Source organism: Eleutherodactylus coqui, chromosome 12 (assembly GCF_035609145.1).
Source record: "Eleutherodactylus coqui strain aEleCoq1 chromosome 12, aEleCoq1.hap1, whole genome shotgun sequence".
Lineage (NCBI taxonomy): Eukaryota > Metazoa > Chordata > Amphibia > Anura > Eleutherodactylidae > Eleutherodactylus > Eleutherodactylus coqui.
The window spans coordinates 126141519-126167685 of record NC_089848.1 but is presented as its reverse complement, the minus strand read 5'-3'; the positions used below and the strand labels follow the sequence as shown (position 1 = coordinate 126167685).

The following is a 26167-nucleotide window of genomic DNA, read 5'->3' as shown; positions in this document are numbered from 1 at the left end:
TCCATGTTTAGCATCGCGCTTCGCCCCAATGCTATCCTATCTTTTATCTCTGGCATAGATTCTCCAGCCTGGTCAATTTTCGAATTAAGGAAGATGAAGTCTCGCACGCATTCCGTGACTTAATTTTGATTTGAATTTGGCCACTTTTTGCAGTTGTCATAATTTTCATCTTCTTTACATTCAGGTAGAGGCCCATTTTTTCACTTACAGTTTTAATCTTCCATATCAGCTGCTTCAGACCGGCTTCTGCTTCTTCCAGCAGAGTTGTGTAATCTGTGTAACGGAGATTGTTGATGTTTCTTCCATCTATTTTCACCCCAATTTCCAATTCATTTCGGTCTGTTTTCCACATGATCACTTTGGCATACAGGTTAAACTAGAAGGGGGAGAGCATGCAGCGCTGTTGGGCGCCTTTGCCAATCCCAAACCAATCCGTGTCCCCATACGTGTTCTCACAGTGGCTTCTTGATTGGTATAAAGTGATTTTATCAGCCTGACTAGATGTGCCGATACGCCCGGCTCTTGTAGGGCCAGCCATAGCTTGTCATGGACGACGCTGCCAAAGGCCTTGATGTAGTCCATGAAGCACATGTAGATATTCTTTTAGTATTCTCGAGACGTTCCATTTAGTTAATCTCCTCTTTACTGTGTGGGTTGGAGTGATCACACAGTGAGGAGGAGAGAGGGCCATGGGACCCTCTTTCTCCGTGATGAGACCCCTACCAATCAGATTTTTATCACCTAGCCTGTGAATAGGTAATTAAAGTCAACCTTAGTACTATTCCTTTAAGTGATACACAGTGCCCATTCCCATCAATAGATCTACCAGGTCCTCTGTCTGCTGTGGATTGAGGGAGGGACGCCCCTCAGTAACTCAGAATGCTCGAACAATAGATTTGAAAATGGGTTTCATAAAGCAGACGAGATGATAGAGCTTTAAAGGGATATACCGTTCCTGGCTTTTCATGGCCAAAATACAAAAACCTGGCTGCTGCATTCCGACCACGTTGGAAAGATCTGGGCACTTAGCTCAGTGCTGTATCCAAAGCTCTCATAGAAGTGAGCTGGAGCTGTGGAAACAGTGTAACACAGCGCACTACACAGCTTCCATAGCTCCCATTGGCTTCAATGGAAACATCTCTGCACTAAGTGCTTGTTTCTTTTTCTTAGGCACGGCCATGGCAGTGGTTTCCCATCTTGACTATACAAAGCTTAGGTGGAAATATCCCTTTAATACTAACCATTTCATCCACAGTTGTACTGAAATGAGTGTTTGGCGAACCAAACAAGTAAAACCCTGTTTCAATTGGAACTTTTCTGAAAGTTCAATTAAGTATGAACTAGAACTGAGCTTTTAGCAAAGTTCTACCCAAAACAGGGTTCTGCTGGTTCCTTTCACTCAACACTAGTCCTGAATACTGGTGTATAACATTGCCCAGGAGCCATAAAGCCTTGTGTAATACTCTCAGAGGACCTTTACGGCTCTTAGACAGTGTTGTACACCAGTTTTGGGGGTTTTGGTGAACTTTTGGTTATGTTTGAACTAATTTGGACCAAACCAAAGTTTTTGCAAAAGTTCAATGAACTGGTCAAACCGAATGTTTTAAAACTTCACTCATCACTAATTCAGATGGCTACAGTTGTTGCTGCATGAGCCAACATCAGAATGACCTTTCTTTTGCCGGAGGAAGTGGTGATGGCAAAATCCATACAGGAGTTTAAAAGGGGACTTGATGTCTTTCTGGAGAGGAAGGATATTATAGGATATGAATCTTAGGTTAATTGTTAATCCGGGTATACAGGCAGGTAGGAACTATTAGGGGTTGATCCAGGGAACAGTCTGATTGCCATTAGGGAGTCAGGAATGAATTTTTCCCCCAAAAGGGCTAATTGGCTTCTGGCCTTGGGGGTTTTTTGCCTTCCTCTGGATCAACACAGGATGATAGACAGGCTGGACTAGATGGACATTGTCTTCATTCGGCCTTACATACTATGTTACTATGTTTTTAAGCATGCCGTACCTACTGTATATATAAGTAAGGTTGGTGTCACTTACCATCTTCCCTATCAGTTGTATGGTCTCTATTAAAACGAGTACCACTAAATGTCTTTCCGCTGGTTACTTTCCAAGCCCCACTGTTGGTATTAAGTGGTTTCCAATCACAAAAGGAAGACTCAAAGTCACAGGTGATCAAATTACCTGCAGAAACAAAAATGGACATAATTTAACTCCCACATCTTGTATTTATCAATGTTCAGAGGCCAGAGTTGGGCAAGAACAATACAAGTCCTAAGGAGGTTGTCCAGCTGTGAACTATTGATAATCAATTCTCAGAACTGGTCATCAATAGTAGATCGGTAGGGGTCTGTCACCCAGACCCCCTACAGATCAGCTGTTCACCAGACCTGTGTACTTGATCACTGAGCTAATGTCTGCAGGAAGCAGACGGCTACATTCCTACTGCAGTGGTAATACTTAGTATTGCAGGCCAAGTTCCCATTGAATTGAATGTGATCGGCCCTACGTCTCGGGTAGAAGATCTCTCAGTGAGGCTGGACTGACGGCCTGGGTTTCATCCCTTATCTCCCCTCTTCTGCACCTTCTTAAAGGGCCACTCAGGCGAAAGACATTTTTCCCTCCCTGGTCATAACGAGATCACGTGACCGTCTGAGAAGAAATAGGCCAGGAGTTTCAAATAGAAAGGAGTAATTAACCAAGGTAACCCCGGCAGACATATAAACCGGGAGTATAGCTACATAATGAATGGAAAAAAAAACACATTTCAATAGAGAGGGCCCTTTAAGATAAATTTTGTTATGGTCATAAATTAGCTGATAAGATGCAGGAGAGGAGAGAGCAGAGGGGAACTAAGGGCTGTTTACACTGAATGATCATCGTTCTGACTGTCGCTGGATCGTGGGAATCTGATACTGAAGTGTCAGCAGCAACAGAACAATGAATGACAATTCATTCATCATTCAGTTTCTGCAGGCATAAATCAAACGACGATGTGAACGGAGGCAGCAGACGAAGCCATCTCCAGCCGCTCCACCTCCATTCACTGAAGCACCGACCTGACAGTTATCCCATGGGAAAGGACCCTAAGCCGGCAGTCCAGCCTCACTGAGGGATCTCCTTCTGATACTCCGACTGCAGTGTCTGTATACAGTGATGTGTAGAAGCTGCAGAAGACAAACGCTGCAACATTTTTAATTAAACCCCATTGCAAAAATGATTGTCAGCCTAAAATACATGTTTCTTACTGAATCTACAGATATCTGCCCCCTAAAAGGTGTCCAAAGCTTTTAAGGATTATGTGCAATTTCCAGCAACATTGGCAGCAGGACGGTCCAGATTCGGGTTTCTTTTGTAGTCATTCTACATCGATTTTGTTTACCTTTACATAATCCAGGTTTTGGCAAATACAACTTCCATGAAGTCAATTTGTGGCTTTGCGAGTGATAGATGGATTGTATTTTACATCTGAAGCAGCAGTCGGTATTTCCCACGGATTACTGCGCAGGTTGTGGGGAGCTCACTTAAATTAATTAGTTGAATCAAGATAGCAAATCTGCTTTCAGAACATTTACATCCATAGTAACCTCTGCTGTGTCTCACCGCGCCGTAATATGAAGGATGTCATTCCAAATACCAATATACTACCGATACATCAGCCTGTGGGGCCCGGAACATATATATATACTGTATATTTTACTTTTGATCTTAATCTTAATGTCTCATGTGAATACATATTTTTTTCTTTTTCATTGAAGTTTAAATTAACCCTTTAAGGCAGATTTGTCACCATACTATGAGAGCTGCAATAACATTCTTGGCCACAGCACAGTGGGTGGTGTTGTGAGTCTTCAGGCTCGCTGCGGCTAGTTCACACCAGCTGATTGGTCAGGGATCCCAGTCATTGGACCTACGTCAATCTGCTATACATGATCTAATCTGAGTATAGGTCATCAGTAGAGATGAGCGAGCATACTCGCTAAGGCAACCTACTCAAGCGAGTAGTGCTTTATGCAAGTACCTGCCCGCTCGTCTCTAAAGATTCGGGTGCCGGCGGGGAAGAGCTGTGAGTTGCGGGAGTGAACAGCGGGGGGCGGGGGGGAGAGAGTGAGTGAGAGAGATCTCCCCCCCCGTTCCTCCCCGCTCTCCCCCGCCGCTCCCCACCCCCTGCTGGCACCTGAATCTTTAGACACGAGTGGGCAGGTATTCGAATAAGGCACTACTCGCTCGAGTAGTTTGCCTTAGCGAGTATGCTCGATCATCTCTAGTCATCAGTAGTGATGAGCAAACATTTGAAAAGTTCAGTTTGGCCGATTTGACAAATTTGAGCAAAAAGTTTGGTTCAGTTCGGTCTGAATTAGTTAAAATTGAACCGGAACTTCACCTATACTTCTGTGTATAACACTATCTAAGCCATATAAGCCCTCTATAACACTCTTAGGTCACCTAGAAGTGCATTTAAGTACTTATGGGCCGATGTTAAGGGAAACTTTATCGAAAAAAAGTAGATAGAAGGAAGGAAGTAAAAAGAAGAAGGAAAAATAAGGAAGAAGATGGAGAAGGAATGAGAAGAAAAATGAAGAAGAAACAAAAAGGGAAAAAGAAAAAAAAGGAAAAAGATTATTTTTCCTTATTTCTTTTCATTTTTCCTTTTTAAAAGAAGGAAAAGATGGAAAGAAGGGAAAAAAAGAAGAACTTTAGTAAGTATGACCAAGAACTGCGTGAGGTTTTGGTTCGTGCCGAACCGCGGTTTTATCAAAGTTTGAACTAAAACAAGTTCATATTTTTTGGTTTGCTCACTAGCCATCAGTAGCACAATGCTGGAAAATGCCATTAGGAGCATCATATTGTGGGAACATATTGTGGTACATATACAGTATATCAATGTTTAAAGAGGTTGTTCAGATCTGAATTATGGATGACCTACATGCATCCTCAGAACAGGCAGTGTGTCCACTGAATTTACTGGAAGCTGTACCTGCAATACAAACCCGGGCTGCTGCAATGTGTATATAGCTGTCTGCTACTGACTCTGTACACACTAACAGCTGTCCAGTGAACAGATGATTGGCGGTTGTCCCAAGTGGTGAACCCCCACTAGTCAACTTGTGATGACCTCTCCTGAAGACAAGTCATCAATAGTTCTGACCTAGAAAACCCTTATAATGTATGCCTGCTTCCAACTGTCTGCAATGACAGCGGGCCCAACGATCAGCAGGGATTCCATGTGGTGGACTCCCTCCGGTCAACTATTGGTGGTCATCAATAGTAAAGATCCAGACAATCCCTTCAGAGGCTGCACACACCCTTACACTCTTTTTTCTTAATCAATCTGTTTCTGAAAATTAAGACTTTCTGTAATTTTTTTTATTAAAGATTTCTAATTATTTGATCTCTATGCTTATATTGTTTTCCAAGGCACTGCAGACTGGAAGACTGAAATTTTAGCGAATTCTGTCAGTCAGAGTAAACTGACAGCTCCTCCCCTAGCCTGTTACCTTGTTATGAAGGTGCATTCACTGCCTTTCCACTGAGCTATTACAGAGGGCAGTATGACAGTGTTGGGGATGGTGGAGGAGATCAGAAGGACAGAGGAAGCTACTATTACAGAGGGATGTAATTCACTCTGGGGAATTTTGTGCTTTTATCAGCAGTAAGGTGTAAATGGGACCAGCAGCTACTCAGAAAGAGGATGAGAGATAGCTGTGTAGTATTGAGTGGGCGTGGCTATGCTACACAGCCTCTGAAAAAAGAGAGGGGAACTGGGCCTGTGCACATTCACGAAGGAGACCAGCTGACCAGTGCTGGGAACACCGCAAATCCAAAAATGTGAATGTAGGAGAGCCTGCAAACCAAGTATGAGACTTTTTAAAAGCAAAAGAAGGAAAACTCAATGCAAAAAAACAGATATTGCATCATTTTTTCTGTAGGGACTTAGTAAGATATATATTGTATTAATTTTGTATACCCAAAGCTTTCCATAGCCTCTATGTCATCAAAGAAAACATGGCACAATTTTATGAAATCAGAAGCATAAAGATATGCAGTAAATATCTATATTCACATCATTCCACCCATTCATGCTGGACTCATCTGTACTACACATTAACAATGGTACTTAGAGTGAGACGTACTGTAAACTGTAAGGTCTTCATCACTATCATCACGGCACTCATCCAGAGGGTCGTTTCTTGATTCATCATTGATGAGCGCTCCATTAATAGAACTTTGAATTCCAGAATTATCTTTGCGGCAAGTGCATTTAAATTCATCTAAGGCGATAACCGCACTGATGTTCCTTACTGTTCCTTCGAAAGCAAGCTGTAGATAATACAGTAGATATGTTAATTGTTCTGATATTTCATTTAAAGCATTAATGGCTTGTGTGAAATTACAAAAACATGGCTGCTTTCTCCCATAAACAGTGCCATACTTCTCTACAGGTTGTGTCTGGTATTGCAGCTCCACTCAATTAAAGTGAATGGGGCTCAGCTGTAATTCCACATGTGACCTGTGGATAGGTGGGCGCTGCTTGTGGAAAGCAAAAATATCAGCCATGTATTTCTTATCCTGGAAAAGCCCGTAAAGAACAATTGTGCGCACAATGACACATATTACAGTTTACCCGTATGCTAACTTGTCAAACACATACAAAATCACTTAAGCAGATCTGTCTAATTAGTGCAGTAAGCAAGTGCTCAGTTAGCATTGGGGTCCCGGGTTCAAATCTGACCAAGAACAACATCTGCATGGAGTTTGTATGTTCTTCCTGCGTTGGGTGGGTTTCCTCCTACAGTCTAAACACATACTAATAGCTGAATATAGGTTGTGAGTCCCAAAGGGAACCAAACCAATATCAAGTGATGTGCAACGCTGCGTAATATGTAGGTGCTACATAAATAAGTACAATAAATAAATGGGTTTTCTGGACAATAGCATTGATATTCAGCATAGGTCATCAATAATTCATCAGTGATGGTCCATCGTCCAGGAACCCCGTCTGTCAGTTGATTGACATTTTCTCAGGCATGTGACATCATGTCCATCGGTCCCCTGGCCTAAGAGTAGCTGAGTCCCATTCAGTGGAGGGGTTAACGCAGAGGCGTAACTTGAAGATCCTAGGCCCCAATGCAAAACCTGTAACGTGGCCCCCAACTATAATGCTTTACTCATAGTACTGGGCTCCCTATATGGAGAAGAGAGGCCTTATGGGCCCCCTAAGGCTCCTGGGCCCAGGTGCAACCGCATCCCCTGCATCTTCTATAGTTACGCCCCTGGGTTAAAGAGCCACTCCTGTCTTTTTTTTTTTCTGTAATAGATTATATAGCTCCTCTTTTGTGTGATCTCAGTTTGGACCAGCTTGGATCTACTTGGTGTTATGTGTTCAGTTTTTAGTCATTTTCTCAGTCTGCGTGATGCTATGACTTGGATCTAACACAGAAACTGCCTAGAGGGGGCACAGACATTCCTGCTACAGTTACTGATGATGATCACACAGCTCCTGTCCCACAGGTATAATAGAGGAGAATAGCAAGTGATTGGAATACACGGAGGAAACCTCCAGAATGTGACAGGCCATCAGATGAGGGGCAGGTATGGAAAAATGTGTGTGTGTGTGTGTGTGGGGGGGGGGGGGGGGGGGGTTCGCTGGAGTAGCCCTTTAATAAAAGTTATTCAAAACATTATATGCACCAGAAATTGATTCCAATAAAACTAGAACTCGTCCCGTAAAACGCAAGATCATTGAAGAAAAATAAAAGAGTTATGACCGCTGGAACATAAAAGGGGAAGTGATTTACTGATGGTTCTTAAGACTAAAATTAGTTATGTTATTAAGGGGTTAAAATGCATTGAAGACAACCGAGTTCTGGGCCAAATATATTTACATGAGACCAATTCAAAATCTGCAATAAAGAAAAGTGACATTTTGGGATGATTTTTCCAATTTTAATGTGACTATTAGGGGGTTAATGATGATTGACACGCAAATAATTTTAAGGGATGGATCCAATAAACAAGTTATGTCCTGCGCAAATCTGCCAGCAGCCTGACAGGCCTGTGGAGATTCATGGCAGAATTAAGTCAAATCTCAGAGTTACTTAAGAATAATAGTGGATTTTCACAAGCAAGCAGCCCAAATGTGTCGTGGAAAAATCCCGCAGACATTACAAGATAAGTGATTACCGGAATGACATTAATGATTCTTCGCGGGACGTGAACTATTTAGGAGGTGTCCAACATTCAATGCAGCTTTACCTGCAGTACACAGAAAAAGTTACAGAACTTTGTAGGTGGATTACTTTAGGGCTTATTCACATAAGCTCTCCGTGTTGCAACTGATTGCACATCGGCATACTGGCCATTACACCGGCTTTGTGGGGCTAAAAAGCTACAATTTGGGCTCAAATGCCATATGTCCCCGTGTTTGCATTTGGGAGAGAGACTGCATGAGAAAAATACTAATTGGTAAACCCAACTTCTGTGCGGTCTCATATCTGGGGGCAGCCGGTGAACACCGACATATATAGTTCCTATTCATCAATTTCATGTAAAAAAAAAAAAAATCAGGTTAGCTGCTGCCAGGACTCGGGAGCCAGTGACTAGCGCTTCACCTGTCTATGTGCCATAAAAATCAGAAAAAAGGAAAATCCAATCCAGTCCTATTATAATCAAATCCACTCTGGCCATAAGCATAACTCTGAATTGGATCCCTTTAAAATATAACATTAATTAAACTGCTTAACAAAAAGATTGCCCATGGAAAGGAAAATACTTAAACGCCCGGTATACATGCAGACGTATATATATACTATTGTATTGTGGTTCATTGCATCCACTCTATCAATGTCATCCCATAGTCAGATAGCTGGCAGTCTATGTCTAGAGTTATGTTGGCATTCGTTGTTCAGCAGGCCAGTACTGGAGAGAAGGATGAGTGGTCAAAAAGTGATCAGGCGCGTTCCGAATGAAGACCAGTACCATCACATAAGTCCTCCTAAGTGGAGGTGCAATGAAGCCTCCATAGCGCTGCCTAGAGCATCTGACTGAATAGCCTGGTCATCAGAACCTGCCACACCATCCTCCAGCAATTCACGTGGAGGGAAGCTATACGACTATCTAGCTGTGCTTTTAGTAACAACGATAACACGAAGGGTTAATAGCGTGAGATAACAATGCTTGCTGTCTAATACTGACTTAGAAGGTAGACCAGAGCTCCCCAGCATGTTTCACCACCGAAGTGACGTCTTCATAGCTCCTTTATTCCCCTGAAGACGCCACTTCGGTGGTGAAACATGTCGGGCTCTGGTCTACCTTCTGAGCAATTTAATAAAAGTTACATTTTAGGGGGATCCAATTCATAGTTATTGCTCATGGCCAGAGTGTTGTTGGTTTTGATTGCATGCCAAAATTGACAGCTTTTTCTGTATGAGTTTGTATAGATGTAGTGCTGTCAATCGTGAGACAAGCAGGACTCACAGGCTCTCTCTATGTGCGGACAGGATTAGCAGGACTCACAGGCTCTCTCTATGTGCGGACAGGATTAGCAGGACTCACAGGCTCTCTCTATGTGTGGACAGGATTAGCAGGACTCACAGGCTCTCTCTATGTGTGGATGGGATTAGCAGGACTCACAGGCTCTCTCTATGTATGGACAGGATTAGCAGGACTCACAGGCTCTCTCTATGTGCGGACAGGATTAGCAGGACTCACAGGCTCTCTCTATGTGTGGACAGGATTAGCAGGACTCACAGGCTCTCTCTATGTATGGACAGGATTAGCAGGACTCACAGGTTCTCTCTATGTATGGACAGGATTAGCAGGACTCACAGACTCTCTCTATGTGTGGACAGGATTAGCAGGACTCACAGGCTCTCTCTATGTGTGGACAGGATTAGCAGGACTCACAGGCTCTCTCTATGTGCGGACAGGATTAGCAGGACTCACAGGCTCTCTCTATGTGTGGACAGGATTAGCAGGACTCACAGGCTCTCTCTATGTGCGGACAGGATTAGCAGGACTCACAGGCTCTCTCTATGTGTGGACAGGATTAGCAGGACTCACAGACTCTCTCTATGTATGGACAGGATTAGCAGGACTCACAGGCTTTCTCTATGTGCGGACAGGATTAGCAGGACTCACAGGCTCTCTCTATGTGTGGACAGGATTAGCAGGACTCACAGGCTCTCTCTATGTATGGACAGGATTAGCAGGACTCACAGGCTCTCTCTATGTATGGACAGGATTAGCAGGACTCACAGGCTCTCTCTATGTGCGGACAGGATTAGCAGGACTCACAGGCTTTCTCTATGTGTGGACAGGATTAGCAGGACTCACAGGCTCTCTCTATGTGCGGACAGGATTAGCAGGACTCACAGGCTTTCTCTATGTGTGGACAGGATTAGCAGGACTCACAGGCTCTCTCTATGTGTGGACAGGATTAGCAGGACTCACAGGCTCTCTCTATGTGCGGACAGGATTAGCAGGACTCACAGGCTCTCTCTATGTGTGGACAGGATTAGCAGGACTCACAGGCTCTCTCTATGTGCGGACAGGATTAGCAGGACTCACAGGCTTTCTCTATGTGCGGACAGGATTAGCAGGACTCACAGGCTCTCTCTATGTGTGGACAGGATTAGCAGGACTCACAGGCTCTCTCTATGTGTGGATGGGATTAGCAGGACTCACAGGCTCTCTCTATGTGTGGACGGGATTAGCAGGACTCACAGGCTCTCTCTATGTGTGGATGGGATTAGCAGGACTCACAGGCTCTCTCTATGTGCGGACAGGATTAGCAGGACTCACAGGCTCTCTCTATGTGTGGACAGGATTAGCAGGACTCACAGGCTCTCTCTATGTGCGGACAGGATTAGCAGGACTCACAGGCTCTCTCTATGTGTGGACAGGATTAGCAGGACTCACAGGCTTTCTCTATGTGCGGACAGGATTAGCAGGACTCACAGGCTCTCTCTATGTGTGGACAGGATTAGCAGGACTCACAGGCTCTCTCTATGTATGGACAGGATTAGCAGGACTCACAGGCTCTCTCTATGTATGGACAGGATTAGCAGGACTCACAGGCTCTCTCTATGTGCGGACAGGATTAGCAGGACTCACAGGCTTTCTCTATGTGTGGACAGGATTAGCAGGACTCACAGGCTCTCTCTATGTGCGGACAGGATTAGCAGGACTCACAGGCTTTCTCTATGTGTGGACAGGATTAGCAGGACTCACAGGCTCTCTCTATGTGTGGACAGGATTAGCAGGACTCACAGGCTCTCTCTATGTGCGGACAGGATTAGCAGGACTCACAGGCTCTCTCTATGTGTGGACAGGATTAGCAGGACTCACAGGCTCTCTCTATGTGCGGACAGGATTAGCAGGACTCACAGGCTTTCTCTATGTGCGGACAGGATTAGCAGGACTCACAGGCTCTCTCTATGTGTGGACAGGATTAGCAGGACTCACAGGCTCTCTCTATGTATGGACAGGATTAGCAGGACTCACAGGCTCTCTCTATGTATGGACAGGATTAGCAGGACTCACAGGCTCTCTCTATGTGTGGACAGGATTAGCAGGACTCACAGACTCTCTCTATGTATGGACAGGATTAGCAGGACTCACAGGCTCTCTCTGTGTGTGGACAGGATTAGCAGGACTCACAGGCTCTCTCTATGTGTGGACAGGATTAGCAGGACTCACAGGCTTTCTCTATGTGCGGACAGGATTAGCAGGACTCACAGGCTCTCTCTATGTGCGGACAGGATTAGCAGGACTCACAGGCTCTCTCTATGTGTGGACAGGATTAGCAGGACTCACAGGCTCTCTCTATGTGTGGACAGGATTAGCAGGACTCACAGGCTTTCTCTATGTGCGGACAGGATTAGCAGGACTCACAGGCTCTCTCTATGTGTGGAAAGGATTAGCAGGACTCACAGGCTCTCTCTATGTGTGGACAGGATTAGCAGGACTCACAGGCTTTCTCTATGTGTGGATGGGATTAGCAGGACTCACAGGCTCTATCTACGTGCGGACAGGATTAGCAGGACTCACAGGCTCTCTCTATGTGTGGACAGGATTAGCAGGACTCACAGGCTCTCTCTATGTGTGGATGGGATTAGCAGGACTCACAGGCTCTCTCTATGTATGGACAGGATTAGCAGGACTCACAGGCTCTCTCTATGTGTGGATGGGATTAGCAGGACTCACAGGCTCTCTCTATGTGTGGACGGGATTAGCAGGACTCACAGGCTCTCTCTATGTGTGGATGGGATTAGCAGGAATCACAGGCTCTCTCTATGTGTGGATGGGATTAGCAGGACTCACAGGCTCTCTCTATGTATGGACAGGATTAGCAGGACTCACAGACTCTCTCTATGTGCGGAGAGGATTAGCAGGACTCACAGACTCTCTCTATGTATGGACAGGATTAGCAGGACTCACAGGCTCTCTCTACGTGCGGACAGGATTAGCAGGACTCACAGGCTCTCTCTATGTGCCGACAGGATTAGCAGGACTCACAGGCTCTCTCTATGTGCGGACAGGATTAGCAGGACTCACAGGCTTTCTCTACGTGCGGAAAGGATTAGCAAGACTCACAAGCTCTCTCTACGTGCGGACAGGATTAGCAGGACTCACAGGCTCTCTCTATGTGCAGACAGGATTAGCAGGACTCACAGGCTCTCTCTATGTGTGGATGGGATTAGCAGGACTCACAGGCTCTCTCTATGTATGGATGGGATTAGCAGGACTCACAGGCTCTCTCTATGTGTGGATGGGATTAGCAGGACTCACAGGCTCTCTCTATGTGCGGACAGGATTAGCAGGACTCACAGGCTCTCTCTATGTATGGACAGGATTAGCAGGACTCACAGGCTCTCTCTATGTGTGGATGGGATTAGCAGGACTCACAGGCTCTCTCTGTGTGTGGATGGGATTAGCAGGACTCACAGGCTCTCTCTACGTGCGGACAGGATTAGCAGGACTCACAGGCTCTCTCTATGTATGGACAGGATTAGCAGGACTCACAGGCTCTCTCTATGTGTGGATGGGATTAGCAGGACTCACAGGCTCTCTCTATGTGTGGATGGGATTAGCAGGGCTCACAGGCTTTCTCTATGTGTGGACAGGATTAGCAGGACTCACAGGCTCTCTCTATGTATGGACAGGATTAGCAGGACTCACAGGCTCTCTCTATGTGTGGATGGGATTAGCAGGACTCACAGGCTCTCTCTGTGTGTGGATGGGATTAGCAGGACTCACAGGCTCTCTCTACGTGCGGACAGGATTAGCAGGACTCACAGGCTCTCTCTATGTATGGACAGGATTAGCAGGACTCACAGGCTCTCTCTATGTGTGGATGGGATTAGCAGGACTCACAGGCTCTCTCTATGTGTGGATGGGATTAGCAGGGCTCACAGGCTCTCTCTACGTGCGGACAGGATTAGCAGGACTCACAGGCTCTCTCTATGTATGGACAGGATTAGCAGGACTCACAGGCTCTCTCTATGTGTGGATGGGATTAGCAGGACTCACAGGCTCTCTCTATGTATGGACAGGATTAGCAGGACTCACAGGCTCTCTCTATGTGTGGATGGGATTAGCAGGAATCACAGGCTCTCTCTATGTGTGGACAGGATTAGCAGGACTCACAGGCTCTCTCTGTGTATGGACAGGATTGATTAGCAGGACTCACAGGCTCTCTCTATGTGTGGATGGGATTAGCAGGACTCACAGGCTTTCTCTATGTGTGGACAGGATTAGCAGGACTCACAGGTTCTCTCTATGTATGGACAGGATTAGCAGGACTCACAGACTCTCTCTATGTGCGGACAGGATTAGCAGGACTCACAGGCTCTCTCTACGTGCGGACAGGATTAGCAGGACTCACAGGCTCTCTCTATGTGTGGATGGGATTAGCAGGACTCACAGGCTTTCTCTATGTGTGGACAGGATTAGCAGGACTCACAGGCTCTCTCTATGTATGGACAGGATTAGCAGGACTCACAGACTCTCTCTATGTGCGGACAGGATTAGCAGGACTCACAGGCTCTCTCTATGTGTGGATGGGATTAGCAGGACTCACAGGCTCTCTCTATGTGTGGATGGGATTAGCAGGACTCACAGGCTTTCTCTATGTGCGGACAGGATTAGCAGGACTCACAGGCTCTCTCTATGTGTGAATGGGATTAGCAGGACTCACAGGCTCTCTCTATGTGTGGACAGGATTAGCAGGACTCACAGGCTCTCTCTATGTATGGACGGGATTAGCAGGACTCACAGGCTCCCTCTATGTGTGGATGGGATTAGCAGGACTCACAGGCTCTCTCTATGTGTGGATGGGATTAGCAGGACTCACAGGCTCTCTCTATGTATGGACAGGATTAGCAGGACTCACAGACTCTCTCTATGTGCGGAGAGGATTAGCAGGACTCACAGGCTCTCTCTACCTGTGGACAGGATTAGCAGGACTCACAGGCTCTCTCTATGTGTGGACAGGATTAGCAGGACTCACAGGCTCTCTCTTTGTGTGGACAGGATTAGCAGGACTCACAGGCTCTCTCTATGTGTGGACGGGATTAGCAGGACTCACAGGCTCTCTCTACGTGCGGACAGGATTAGCAAGACTCACAGGCTCTCTCTACGTGCGGACAGGATTAGCAGGACTCACAGGCTCTCTCTATGTGCGGACAGGATTAGCAGGACTCACAGGCTCTCTCTATGTGCGGACAGGATTAGCAGGACTCACAGGCTCTCTCTATGTATGGACAGGATTAGCAGGACTCACAGGCTCTCTCTATGTGTGGATGGGATTAGCAGGACTCACAGGCTCTCTGTGTGTGGATGGGATTAGCAGGACTCACAGGCTCTCTCTATGTGTGGATGGGATTAGCAGGACTCACAGGCTCTCTCTACGTGCGGACAGGATTAGCAGGACTCACAGGCTCTCTCTATGTATGGACAGGATTAGCAGGACTCACAGGCTCTCTCTATGTGTGGATGGGATTAGCAGGACTCACAGGCTCTCTCTCTATGTGTGGATGGGATTAGCAGGGCTCACAGGCTTTCTCTATGTGTGGACAGGATTAGCAGGACTCACAGGTTCTCTCTGTGTATGGACAGGATTGATTAGCAGGACTCACAGGCTCTCTCTATGTGTGGACAGGATTAGCAGGACTCACAGGCTCTCTGTGTGTGGATGGGATTAGCAGGACTCACAGGCTCTCTCTATGTGTGGATGGGATTAGCAGGACTCACAGGCTCTCTCTATGTATGGACAGGATTAGCAGGACTCACAGACTCTCTCTATGTGCGGAGAGGATTAGCAGGACTCACAGACTCTCTCTATGTATGGACAGGATTAGCAGGACTCACAGGCTCTCTCTACGTGCGGACAGGATTAGCAGGACTCACAGGCTCTCTCTATGTGCCGACAGGATTAGCAGGACTCACAGGCTCTCTCTATGTGCGGACAGGATTAGCAGGACTCACAGGCTTTCTCTACGTGCGGAAAGGATTAGCAAGACTCACAAGCTCTCTCTACGTGCGGACAGGATTAGCAGGACTCACAGGCTCTCTCTATGTGCGGACAGGATTAGCAGGACTCACAGGCTCTCTCTATGTGTGGATGGGATTAGCAGGACTCACAGGCTCTCTCTATGTGTGGATGGGATTAGCAGGACTCACAGGCTCTCTCTATGTGCGGACAGGATTAGCAGGACTCACAGGCTCTCTCTATGTATGGACAGGATTAGCAGGACTCACAGGCACTCTCTATGTGTGGATGGGATTAGCAGGACTCACAGGCTCTCTCTGTGTGTGGATGGGATTAGCAGGACTCACAGGCTCTCTCTACGTGCGGACAGGATTAGCAGGACTCACAGGCTCTCTCTATGTATGGACAGGATTAGCAGGACTCACAGGCTCTCTCTATGTGTGGATGGGATTAGCAGGACTCACAGGCTCTCTCTATGTGTGGATGGGATTAGCAGGGCTCACAGGCTTTCTCTATGTGTGGACAGGATTAGCAGGACTCACAGGCTCTCTCTGTGTATGGACAGGATTGATTAGCAGGACTCACAGGCTCTCTCTATGTGTGGACAGGATTAGCAGGACTCACAGGCTCGCTCTATGTGTGGATGGGATTAGCAGGACTCACAGGCTCTCTCTATGTGTGGATGGGATTAGCAGGACTCACAGGCTCTCTCTATGTGTGGATGGGATTAGCAGGACTCACAGGCTTTCTCTATGTGTGGACAGGATTAGCAGGACTCACAGGTTCTCTCTATGTATGGACAGGATTAGCAGGACTCACAGACTCTCTCTATGTGCGGACAGGATTAGCAGGACTCACAGGCTCTCTCTATGTGTGGACAGGATTAGCAGGACTCACAGACTCTCTCTATGTGCGGACAGGATTAGCAGGACTCACAGGCTCTCTCTATGTGTGGATGGGATTAGCAGGACTCACAGGCTCTCTCTATGTGTGGATGGGATTAGCAGGACTCACAGGCTTTCTCTATGTGCGGACAGGATTAGCAGGACTCACAGGCTCTCTCTATGTGTGAATGGGATTAGCAGGACTCACAGGCTCTCTCTATGTGTGGACAGGATTAGCAGGACTCACAGGCTCTCTCTATGTATGGACGGGATTAGCAGGACTCACAGGCTCTCTCTATGTGTGGACGGGATTAGCAGGACTCACAGGCTCCCTCTATGTGTGGATGGGATTAGCAGGACTCACAGGCTCTCTCTATGTGTGGATGGGATTAGCAGGACTCACAGGCTCTCTCTATGTATGGACAGGATTAGCAGGACTCACAGACTCTCTCTATGTGCGGAGAGGATTAGCAGGACTCACAGGCTCTCTCTACCTGTGGACAGGATTAGCAGGACTCACAGGCTCTCTCTATGTGTGGACAGGATTAGCAGGACTCACAGGCTCTCTCTTTGTGTGGACAGGATTAGCAGGACTCACAGGCTCTCTCTATGTGTGGACGGGAAAAGCAGGACTCACAGGCTCTCTCTACGTGCGGACAGGATTAGCAAGACTCACAGGCTCTCTCTACGTGCGGACAGGATTAGCAGGACTCACAGGCTCTCTCTATGTGCGGACAGGATTAGCAGGACTCACAGGCTCTCTCTATGTGCGGACAGGATTAGCAGGACTCACAGGCTCTCTCTATGTATGGACAGGATTAGCAGGACTCACAGGCTCTCTCTATGTGTGGATGGGATTAGCAGGACTCACAGGCTCTCTGTGTGTGGATGGGATTAGCAGGACTCACAGGCTCTCTCTATGTGTGGATGGGATTAGCAGGACTCACAGGCTCTCTCTACGTGCGGACAGGATTAGCAGGACTCACAGGCTCTCTCTATGTGTGAATGGGATTAGCAGGACTCACAGGCTCTCTCTATGTGTGGACAGGATTAGCAGGACTCACAGGCTCTCTCTATGTATGGACGGGATTAGCAGGACTCACAGGCTTTCTCTATGTGTGGACAGGATTAGCAGGACTCACAGGCTCTCTCTATGTATGGACAGGATTAGCAGGACTCACAGGCTCTCTCTATGTGTGGATGGGATTAGCAGGACTCACAGGCTCTCTCTATGCATGGACAGGATTAGCAGGACTCACAGGCTCTCTCTATGTGTGGACGTGATTAGCAGGACTCACAGGCTCTCTCTATGTGTGGACGTGATTAGCAGGACTCACAGGCTCTCTCTATGTATGGATGGGATTAGCAGGACTCACAGGCTCTCTCTATGTGTGGATGGGATTAGCAGGACTCACAGGCTCTCTCTATGTGTGGATGCGATTAGCAGGACTCACAGGCTCTCTCTATGTGCCGACAGGATTAGCAGGACTCACAGGCTCTCTGAAAATTGGCAGAGGAAGTAGGACTCACAGTGTTAGGTTAATTGAAACAGAAGAACCCCGTTTCAGCTTGGATTTTGCTAGAATTTCTTTTTAGCACAAACCAAACATCACGTGGTCCGTCTCGCCACTGAAATTCTTCTTTTTCTTTTTAAGAGGAGAAAAGAAAAAAGTAAAAATAGAGGAAATCGAAGGTAAAATAATTAGAGATGAGAGAGCACTAACGGATAAAGCGGGCTCAGGGGGCGAGGGGGGGGCAGGGGTGAGCAGGGGACGGCAAGGGGTAGAGGGGGGGGGGAGAGATCTCTCTCACTCTTCCCCTCGCTACCTCCCGCCGTCCCCTGTTCGTCCCCCCCCCCCTACCCCCCCAGAGCCTGCTCAGACCAGTAAACAGTTACTCAAGAAGAGCGATGCTTGCTTGTGTAACTGCTTTATCCGAGCGTGCTCGCTCATCTCTAAAGAAAATCTTTTTCCTTCTTCCTTTACCTATTTTTTTAAAAACTTTTTTCTTCTTTCTTAGTTTTCTTCATTAATTTGCCTTAAACAGCTCAAAATTTCTTAGATACACTCCTTGACCAAAGAGTATTATAAAGGACTTTTATGGTTCTTAGATAGTGTTATAGACCAGTATAGGGGTATTTGGTTCCGATTGAACCAATTCGGACTGAACCACACGTTTTGCCCAAATTCGGTGATCCAGCTGAAGCGAACTTTTGACATGAGTCTCACAAGCTCTCTCTGTGAGTCGGTGGAGGTAGCAGGACTCACAGGCTTTCTTTGTGAGTGGGTGGTGAAAGCAGGACTCACAGGCTCTCTATATGAGTTCTGGCAGCATCTACAGAACTTTTTGCATAAAAAATACCCAAACATATAATAAAATAACCATATATCCCTGAGCTCAGCATCTCCCCTCTATCATCTGCTGCCATTGGATACAGTAAGAGCTGTTTTTAAGAGTTAAAGAGCTAAATCATTGCTAATTGGAAGATGCATAACAACAAACACTCAATACCTGCATGTCTTCGGAGCTCCTCGGCAGGCACACTTCTCCTTCCACCCACTGGCCTTCAGTTGACACATTTTCTTCAAAGAGTATTATTTCTTTCTAGGAAGATTAACTCCGTCAGGTCTAAATATGAACATTATGAGCACATACTTGCCCATCAGAAATATCTGGGGCCCAAAACGGGCAAATGAACTCCTGGGTATGTCCATCAAAGTTTTATGGCATATTAACAAGATAAGTCATAAAGGTCCAATAGATGCAGGTCCAACGTCTGGGAAAAGCACTTACCTTGAGTAAGGGACCCTGAGTATAGCGGCCAGGCAGACTGAAACAGCCAAGAACCCTGGCTATGCCGTTTCCATAACTCCCCTAGAAGTCAATAGGAGTTACATGAACAGTGGAGCTCAGCAGGCCACACTGTTTCCATAAGTCAGGAGCTGCGGGAACAGTACAGCTCGTTGTGCCGCGCTGTTTTGCATAAATCCCCTTTGCTTCTCTGGGAATTATGGAAACAGCGTAGCTCAGCTGATCCTGACTGTTTTTGTCATCCTGGCCACCTTATAAAATACCAGTGTTCCCATCTCGGTCATGTATGGCTCAGGTGCCAACACCCCTTTAACCTCCATTTTAAACCACATTGTGTACATTTAGATTATATCCAGCACAATGACCACTAATTTGGGAATAAAGGGGAATAGTAAGATCTTTATGTAACCCCTGAAGCCCTTACAATATATTTAAAGGGGTTGTATTAAGATTGACTTCTATAACCTATCTACAGGAAAGCAATAAAAGTGATCAATGGGAGTCTGCTGAGACCCCACCAATTAGGTGTCCCTCTCTTGGCTAGTTCCATCAGTACCATTGAAATGAATGGAGCTGCGGTGGCACATGTGTTATGCAACTCTATTTAAATATCCATGTCACTGTAGGTGGGTGCAGGGGCATAGCTAAAGGCTCATGGGCCTGGGTGCAAAAGTTCATCTTGGAGCCCCCAACTTCTCTTCACCCCTTGGGAGCCATGAGCCCACAGTCGCTAGAGGGGGAGATGGGAACCTTGTTCTCAAGATTGTTGGGGGTGTCAGTTGTGAGCACTGCAACAATCACACGTTTATCATCTATTCTGTGGATAGTTGCTGAAAGTCAATTTTGGTACATCCCCTTTAATGTGTTAATGGAGGGAAGGGGGACACATTATTAGCTGGAGCCTATATATTTATGGGAAATAAAGGGCACCATGCTGGGAACCCAGTTTGTTGGTAGTTCCCAAGCAGCGGCTGGTTAGTAGCAGGTAAGCGGCAGCTGAAATGCTAGTTTGGGGATTTATTTGCCCGGGTCCCTGACATCGGTATCATGCATACCGCCCTAATGGCAGCCATAAGCCGATGTCCCTAATGGCAGCCATAAGCCCATGTCCCTAATGGCAGCCATAAGCCCATGTCCCTAATGGCAGCCATAAGCCCATGTCCCTAATGGCAGCCATAAGCCCATGTCCCTAATGGCAGCCATAAGCCCATGTCCCTAATGGCAGCCATAAGCCCATGTCCCTAATGGCAGCCATAAGCCCATGTCCCTAATGGCAGCCATAAGCCCATGTCCCTAATGGCTGCCATAAGCCCATGTCACTAATGGCAGCCATAAGCCCATGTCCCTAATGGCAGCCATAAGCCCATGTCCCTAATGGCAGCCATAAGCCCATGTCCCTATTGGCAGCCATAAGCCCATGTCCCTATTGGCAGCCATAAGCCCATGTCCCTATTGGCAGCCATAAGCCCATGTCCCTATTGGCAGCCATAAGCCCATGTCCCTAATGGCAGCCATAAGCCCATGTCCCTAATGGCAGCCATAAGCCCATGTCCCTAATGGCAGCCATAAGCCCATGTCCCTAATGGCAGCCATAAGCCCATGTCCCTAATGGCAGCCATAAGCCCATGTCCCTAATGGCTGCCATAAGCCCATGTCCCTAATGGCAGCCATAAGCCCATGTCCCTAATGGCAGCCATAAGCCCATGTCCCTAATGGCAGCCATAAGCCCATGTCCACCAACATGCAGTAGAGCTCTGAGTCTTCTGAATTATTCGACTTTTTTGTGTTGCCGTCTATAGAAAATAAATCAATAGAAAGCCGAACTTGTTGAATATGAACGTGTCACATTTCTGCAAACACTCATCTCGGAGTAAATTAAACCTGAGGACTTAAACAAGGACGCAATCAGGCTCCGTTCATTAAGATCTGAAGCATCGCGTCAGTAAACCATCCGAACTCGAGATACAAGTGCTGAGTGCTGTAATGAGTGGCTTCAAGTGGGGAGTCAAATAAATGACGGCATCGATAGGAGGATTATGTCTGAGATCCATCCAATAGATTCCACTCCAACTTGTATCTCACGGTCCCTAAGAGTGCAGGAAAGAAGTCCAAAAGTCGGACTTTATCCTCACTGCATTAAACATGTACAGTAGGGATCCCTCACTATTTCGCGGTTCAATGATTGCGGTTTCAGTGCATTGCAGATTTTAGATATATAAGTTTTTCGCTATATTGCGGAATTTTGCGGTACATACATCAAATACAGTACGCCACTAGTGCTCGCCAACGTGAGATTGTACAGGGCACACTATTGGCTGATGGAATGTGCTCTGTATCCTGGGCACTGATTGGCCCACTGATCGCAGCATCGGTCTGATTGTTCACTTTTGCGATTGTTTGGCAGTTCACCGGATTCATTTGTGCAGATTTTCACGTATGGCGGGGGTCGCTGGAATGTAACCCCAACTATAGACGAGGGATCATTGTATTAACCAGTAAAATCTAACTGTAAGGCAGGAGCTGCAGGCACAAAGAGCGAGAGGGATCATGGCACGACTAGTCACAACTCACGCCGATAACTGCACTATGTGGACAAAAGTACTGGGACGCACAAGGTGATGAAATCCGATTTTATTTACATTTGGCAATCCGATGTTGGACCGCCTTTAGCCTAATGACTGCAGTGATCCTCCTAGACTGCTTTCCACCAGATTCCCATAGACCTGTGTCATTGATGAGAGCGTCAGATAGTGATGCGGAGGATGACAGGCATGTTGGGCAAACACAGATACGGCGTTCTAGTCCACCCAAAAGATGCTCGTTGGGATTGAAGTCTGGACTTTGGGCTCCTCAACACTGCATATGACATTGTGCTTGGACATGTTGGTAGACACAAGAAGCTTTAGCAAAGTATTGGCACAGGGCGGGTAATGCCACATAGTCCAAGGTTGTAACCACTACAGGGCCTTAAGTGGCATATCTGCCTGAGATGTAACTGCATGCCGAAATGTGCAGCAAAATAACAACTAAAATCAATTGGAGCTTAACCCTTCTATTACACTTCCTGCTCCTGTTATGCTCATGGACAATAATATGGAAACACCATAAAAAATGCATAGGATTTTAGTCATTAGCACTGAGCTGCCCTTTTGACCCTGCTTGGTTGAGATCTTTTCCACCAAATTTGTGTTTATTTCACCTCTTGCCCTGCTCTGGGTGGTTTTGGGAGCCAGCTGATAACAGCAGTTGAGCGGCTCAAACCCCTGACCAATAGAAGCTTGTTGATCGGGCAGATGTTCACTCTTGCCCTCAGCAACTATGTCATATTACCTCAACCTAAAATTGGTCTCTACCTCTCTTATTGAAATATGATTTACAATTCCATATAAGTTCAGGCATGCATTTCATACGGTGTTTCCATATTTTTGTCCACCCCCTGCAGATCCACCCCAAGATCCTGCTTGGGACTCCAGTGCCAATGTCTAGTCTACATATACCACTAGGGGTTTCTCCACCTCCATTTTCACTCTGAACTACCCGGAACAGCTCTTTAAGTAGAAGGAAGACTGGCGTCACATCGTTTTACAGACTACATGACTATCCCTTTAAGATTGTAGCAGGAGCTTCTAATCAGAAAAAAAGAAGAAAAAACCATCGGCTACGCTCGGAGCCTCCTGCTTGCACAGGTTTATCACTTATTTGCACCTTACATTTGAAACTGCATATCAATCCCAAAGTTTTCGATGTCTCCAAGTAATTGAATTAGCGGAGAGTCTTACATTGTTCTTGCGCTCGGAGACTTGATTTCATTTTTTTTCCGTACGAGTCTCAAAGCAAATGAATGCTGTTGGCAAAGAAAGCACTTAATATTTCTCTCATTTGGAATGGTGTGATGCCGCTTCCCTGCGATGGCAGTAAATTCCAGCTGAGCAGAAGCGCCGACATTTAATGGATTCTTACCTCATCGGAGGAGAGCAGAAGTCTCAGACTGTTGTCTTTCTCAATCATGTAACGAAAGTTGAAGCAACAGCTCTTGCCTTCGCTCCCGTGAAACGGTGAGCTTTTTAAGTAAGCCCTTTTCTGCAAATTGCTGGGGTTCCCATCAACTAAGAGAAAATGTCCTGCAGTGATAAACAATGTAGTTAGATGTCGCGAATTTCAAAACATGATGGCCCGCTGCTGCCGACCGCAGGCGGATGTTGTTCCGTCTCATATTCAGATTGCTTACACGCTTTGAACTAAACATTTCCAATATAATTGTTGCAAAACCTAAAAAGCTGCAATTGGAGACTCCAAGATATCAGCTGAACCACCGGTGATCTGCCGCTACTAGCAGCTGTGCTGCGGTTCCTGGCAGCCGGGGCGGCTAACGACCTCCCTTCTGCACTTTGCAAAAAGCTGGCCTTATGTCTGATGGCGCCCGGTGCGGTACCTTAGCTAGCGTCGTTATACAACATGCAATTAACTACACCCAACTGCCTGATTCTGCATGCGGACAGAGCGGTACTCAAACAACATAGCGGTATGGAAGAATAGCACATACAGTTGTCTGCAGGGCTGGAAGGGCACATTTACACGCTGGATTTCCCTGTGCGAGCTTTGGGCGTTGCAAGACACATAAAACTTGTACAGAGATAGAACCCATTCATCATCACTGAGTCTATTGACATGAGCGAGAACGAAAAATTGTAGCAAAATTCGGCAGCCAAGAAATCACAGAAAAACCTCAATTTAAATACTCGCGGCCAGCGGCCATGCTTACTGGTATACTAATACAAAGGCAGGTATACTCCTGCATGCAGACAGGCAGATTGTTATATGGAGGAGCATTGCACAGGTGTAGAATACTGATGAACAACCAAACTCCAACTACATATTGGGAGGGCTCAGGGGCATAGGTAAAGGCTCATGGGCCCGGGTGCAAAAGTTTATCATGGGGGCCCCCAACTTCTCTTAACCCCTTTATGCAGAGGCATAACTTGAAGCTTCTGGATCCCAATGCAAAACCTGTAACAGGGCCCCCAACTATAATGCTTATTCATAGTACGAGCGGGCAGAAACTACCAAAAGGCAATACTTGCTCGAGTAATTTGCCTTAGTGAGTACGCTCGTTCATCTCTAACCAAACACAGACCAAACACAGTAAATTTATGGCGCCTGGTTCCGGGCTTTAAACCCAGCCGATTGTAAAAGTATGGTGCGGGTTTAAATCTCCTGCTTCTGCAATCAATCAAAAGCATGTCAGGTTGTCAGCTGTTAGTGACAGCTGATAACCTGGAAGAGAGGGCAGGAGGGGTTTCTAACCCTTTCTGCCTTCTCCTCTCCCGAGTACACAGTGCTCAATGAGCGCTATGTACTAAAAAGTGAAAGTTGGAGTATAACTTCCACTATGGGAGCCCGGCAGTCATGTGACCACCGGGAACCCCTGCTACAGCAGAGCTGCAGGGTTGTTGCAGACCCTGACCAGCTCTGCCAGTGACTAATGTCCCTTTCTTGCATGCTTTGTGCCACATTTGCTGTGTATTTTAAACACTTTTGGACACTTTTTTCTTGTGTCTCACAAAGGGGCGGTCTGTCTTAAAAAAGCGGTGTAGCCGAAATTGTCCCAAAAATTGAGCATGTACCAAAAATGTGCCAAAAACCAGTGCAGTTTTTGTTATAAACTAAGCAAACTAAAAGGTGGTGAACAGTGAACCTTAAGATTCGACAGATGTATCATTCAGCAGAGTAAGGCCGCCTGCAGACGGCCGGGTCGGATTCTCTGCGAGGCCCGCACAGAATTAAAGCATGCCGCGGTTTGTTTGCCGTGTGGCAAAATCACGGCTGTCTGCATAGGATTGCGTTTGTTAACGCAATCCTATGGCAGCTTTCAGGGATGGAAATTCCGCAGTATATTCCGCGGCGGGATTCCCTGCAGAATTTCCGACCCTGGACGCCTGCATAGGATTGCATTACCACGCGCAATCCTATGCAGACGGCCGCGGTTTGTCTGTGCGAAATCCCGCACAGCAAACAAACCGCGGCATGCTCCAATTCTATGCAGAGCTCGCAGAGCCCCGCCCAGAAACGTCACTCACCGGCCGCCGGCTCTGCTCTGCGCATGCGCCGGCTGCCTGGCAGCAGGCACATGAAAGGAGCCAGAGCTGCGGGAGCGGGTGAGTCCGCTATGCTCTCTGCAGGCGCTCGGGTTGGGTCCCGCTGCGAGAATTCTCGCAGCCGGATCCGCCCCGGTCATCTGCAGGGGGCCTTACTGTAAATAATCTGGCGTATTTCAGGCTGTCTAGTCTCAGTTTGCGCTGTCTATTAGACCGCAGTAGTAAATAAGCCCCATTGCTGTTATTTTTTATCTTCAATTGAGCGACTCGAATGAACTCTCTATTGCGCTCACATTAAAGCGCAGCTCTACGCAGTCAGTAGACGGAGAACGCCCGTAACTCGCTGTCATCTTCCAAACCGATCATTTGCAATAAAAACTAAATGTTTTATGGGGTCGACTCTTTTTATATCCAAACAAAATGGAATCTTAGTATTTGCCTTCAGTTCTCCTTCGTGCCGCTGTAACTCTGGCTTTATCTGGAGGTGCAGGTTTATCGCCGCTCCTATTTCCGTCTTCCCCGGCAATCACATCTGTTTTGGTTTTATTTTTAGAGAATGGAGATGATCCTGACAGTTCCTATTCACACAGCTCCCCGACGTGCTATCTCCGGCGGCAGACCGCTGGCTGCTCCTGTGTTCCAATCTGTCAGCTGCGCAGTCTTTTTCCATCGGCAGCACATGACTTTACGGGACCGGATCGCGACCCGCGTGACCTCTCCTAACAAGACCCTCCGAAAGATAATTTGACGCTTCATACTTTTGTGCTGAAATTTCCAATTACGGCCCCAACATCTGTCTCTTGCAAGATGCTCGTCGCTTCGGTATATACTGACTTCTGATATACCAAACCAGAGTAAATATAGAAGC

At 46.7% G+C, this 26167-nt stretch overlaps 1 protein-coding gene across 1 annotated transcript in view; it reads right to left on the bottom strand.

Moving 5' to 3' along the window:
• Positions 1–26167, bottom strand: part of MALRD1 (MAM and LDL receptor class A domain containing 1) — a 460314-nt gene that overhangs the window by 371241 nt on the left and 62906 nt on the right. Inside the window, exons 4-8 of the mRNA XM_066584724.1 lie at positions 23165–23325; positions 18905–18997; positions 6151–6337; positions 2124–2200; positions 209–376 (exon numbers count right to left, since the gene is read on the bottom strand). Coding sequence (XP_066440821.1) covers positions 209–376; positions 2124–2200; positions 6151–6337; positions 18905–18997; positions 23165–23325 — 686 coding nt within the window. The remainder of the gene's footprint in view (positions 1–208; positions 377–2123; positions 2201–6150; positions 6338–18904; positions 18998–23164; positions 23326–26167) is intronic.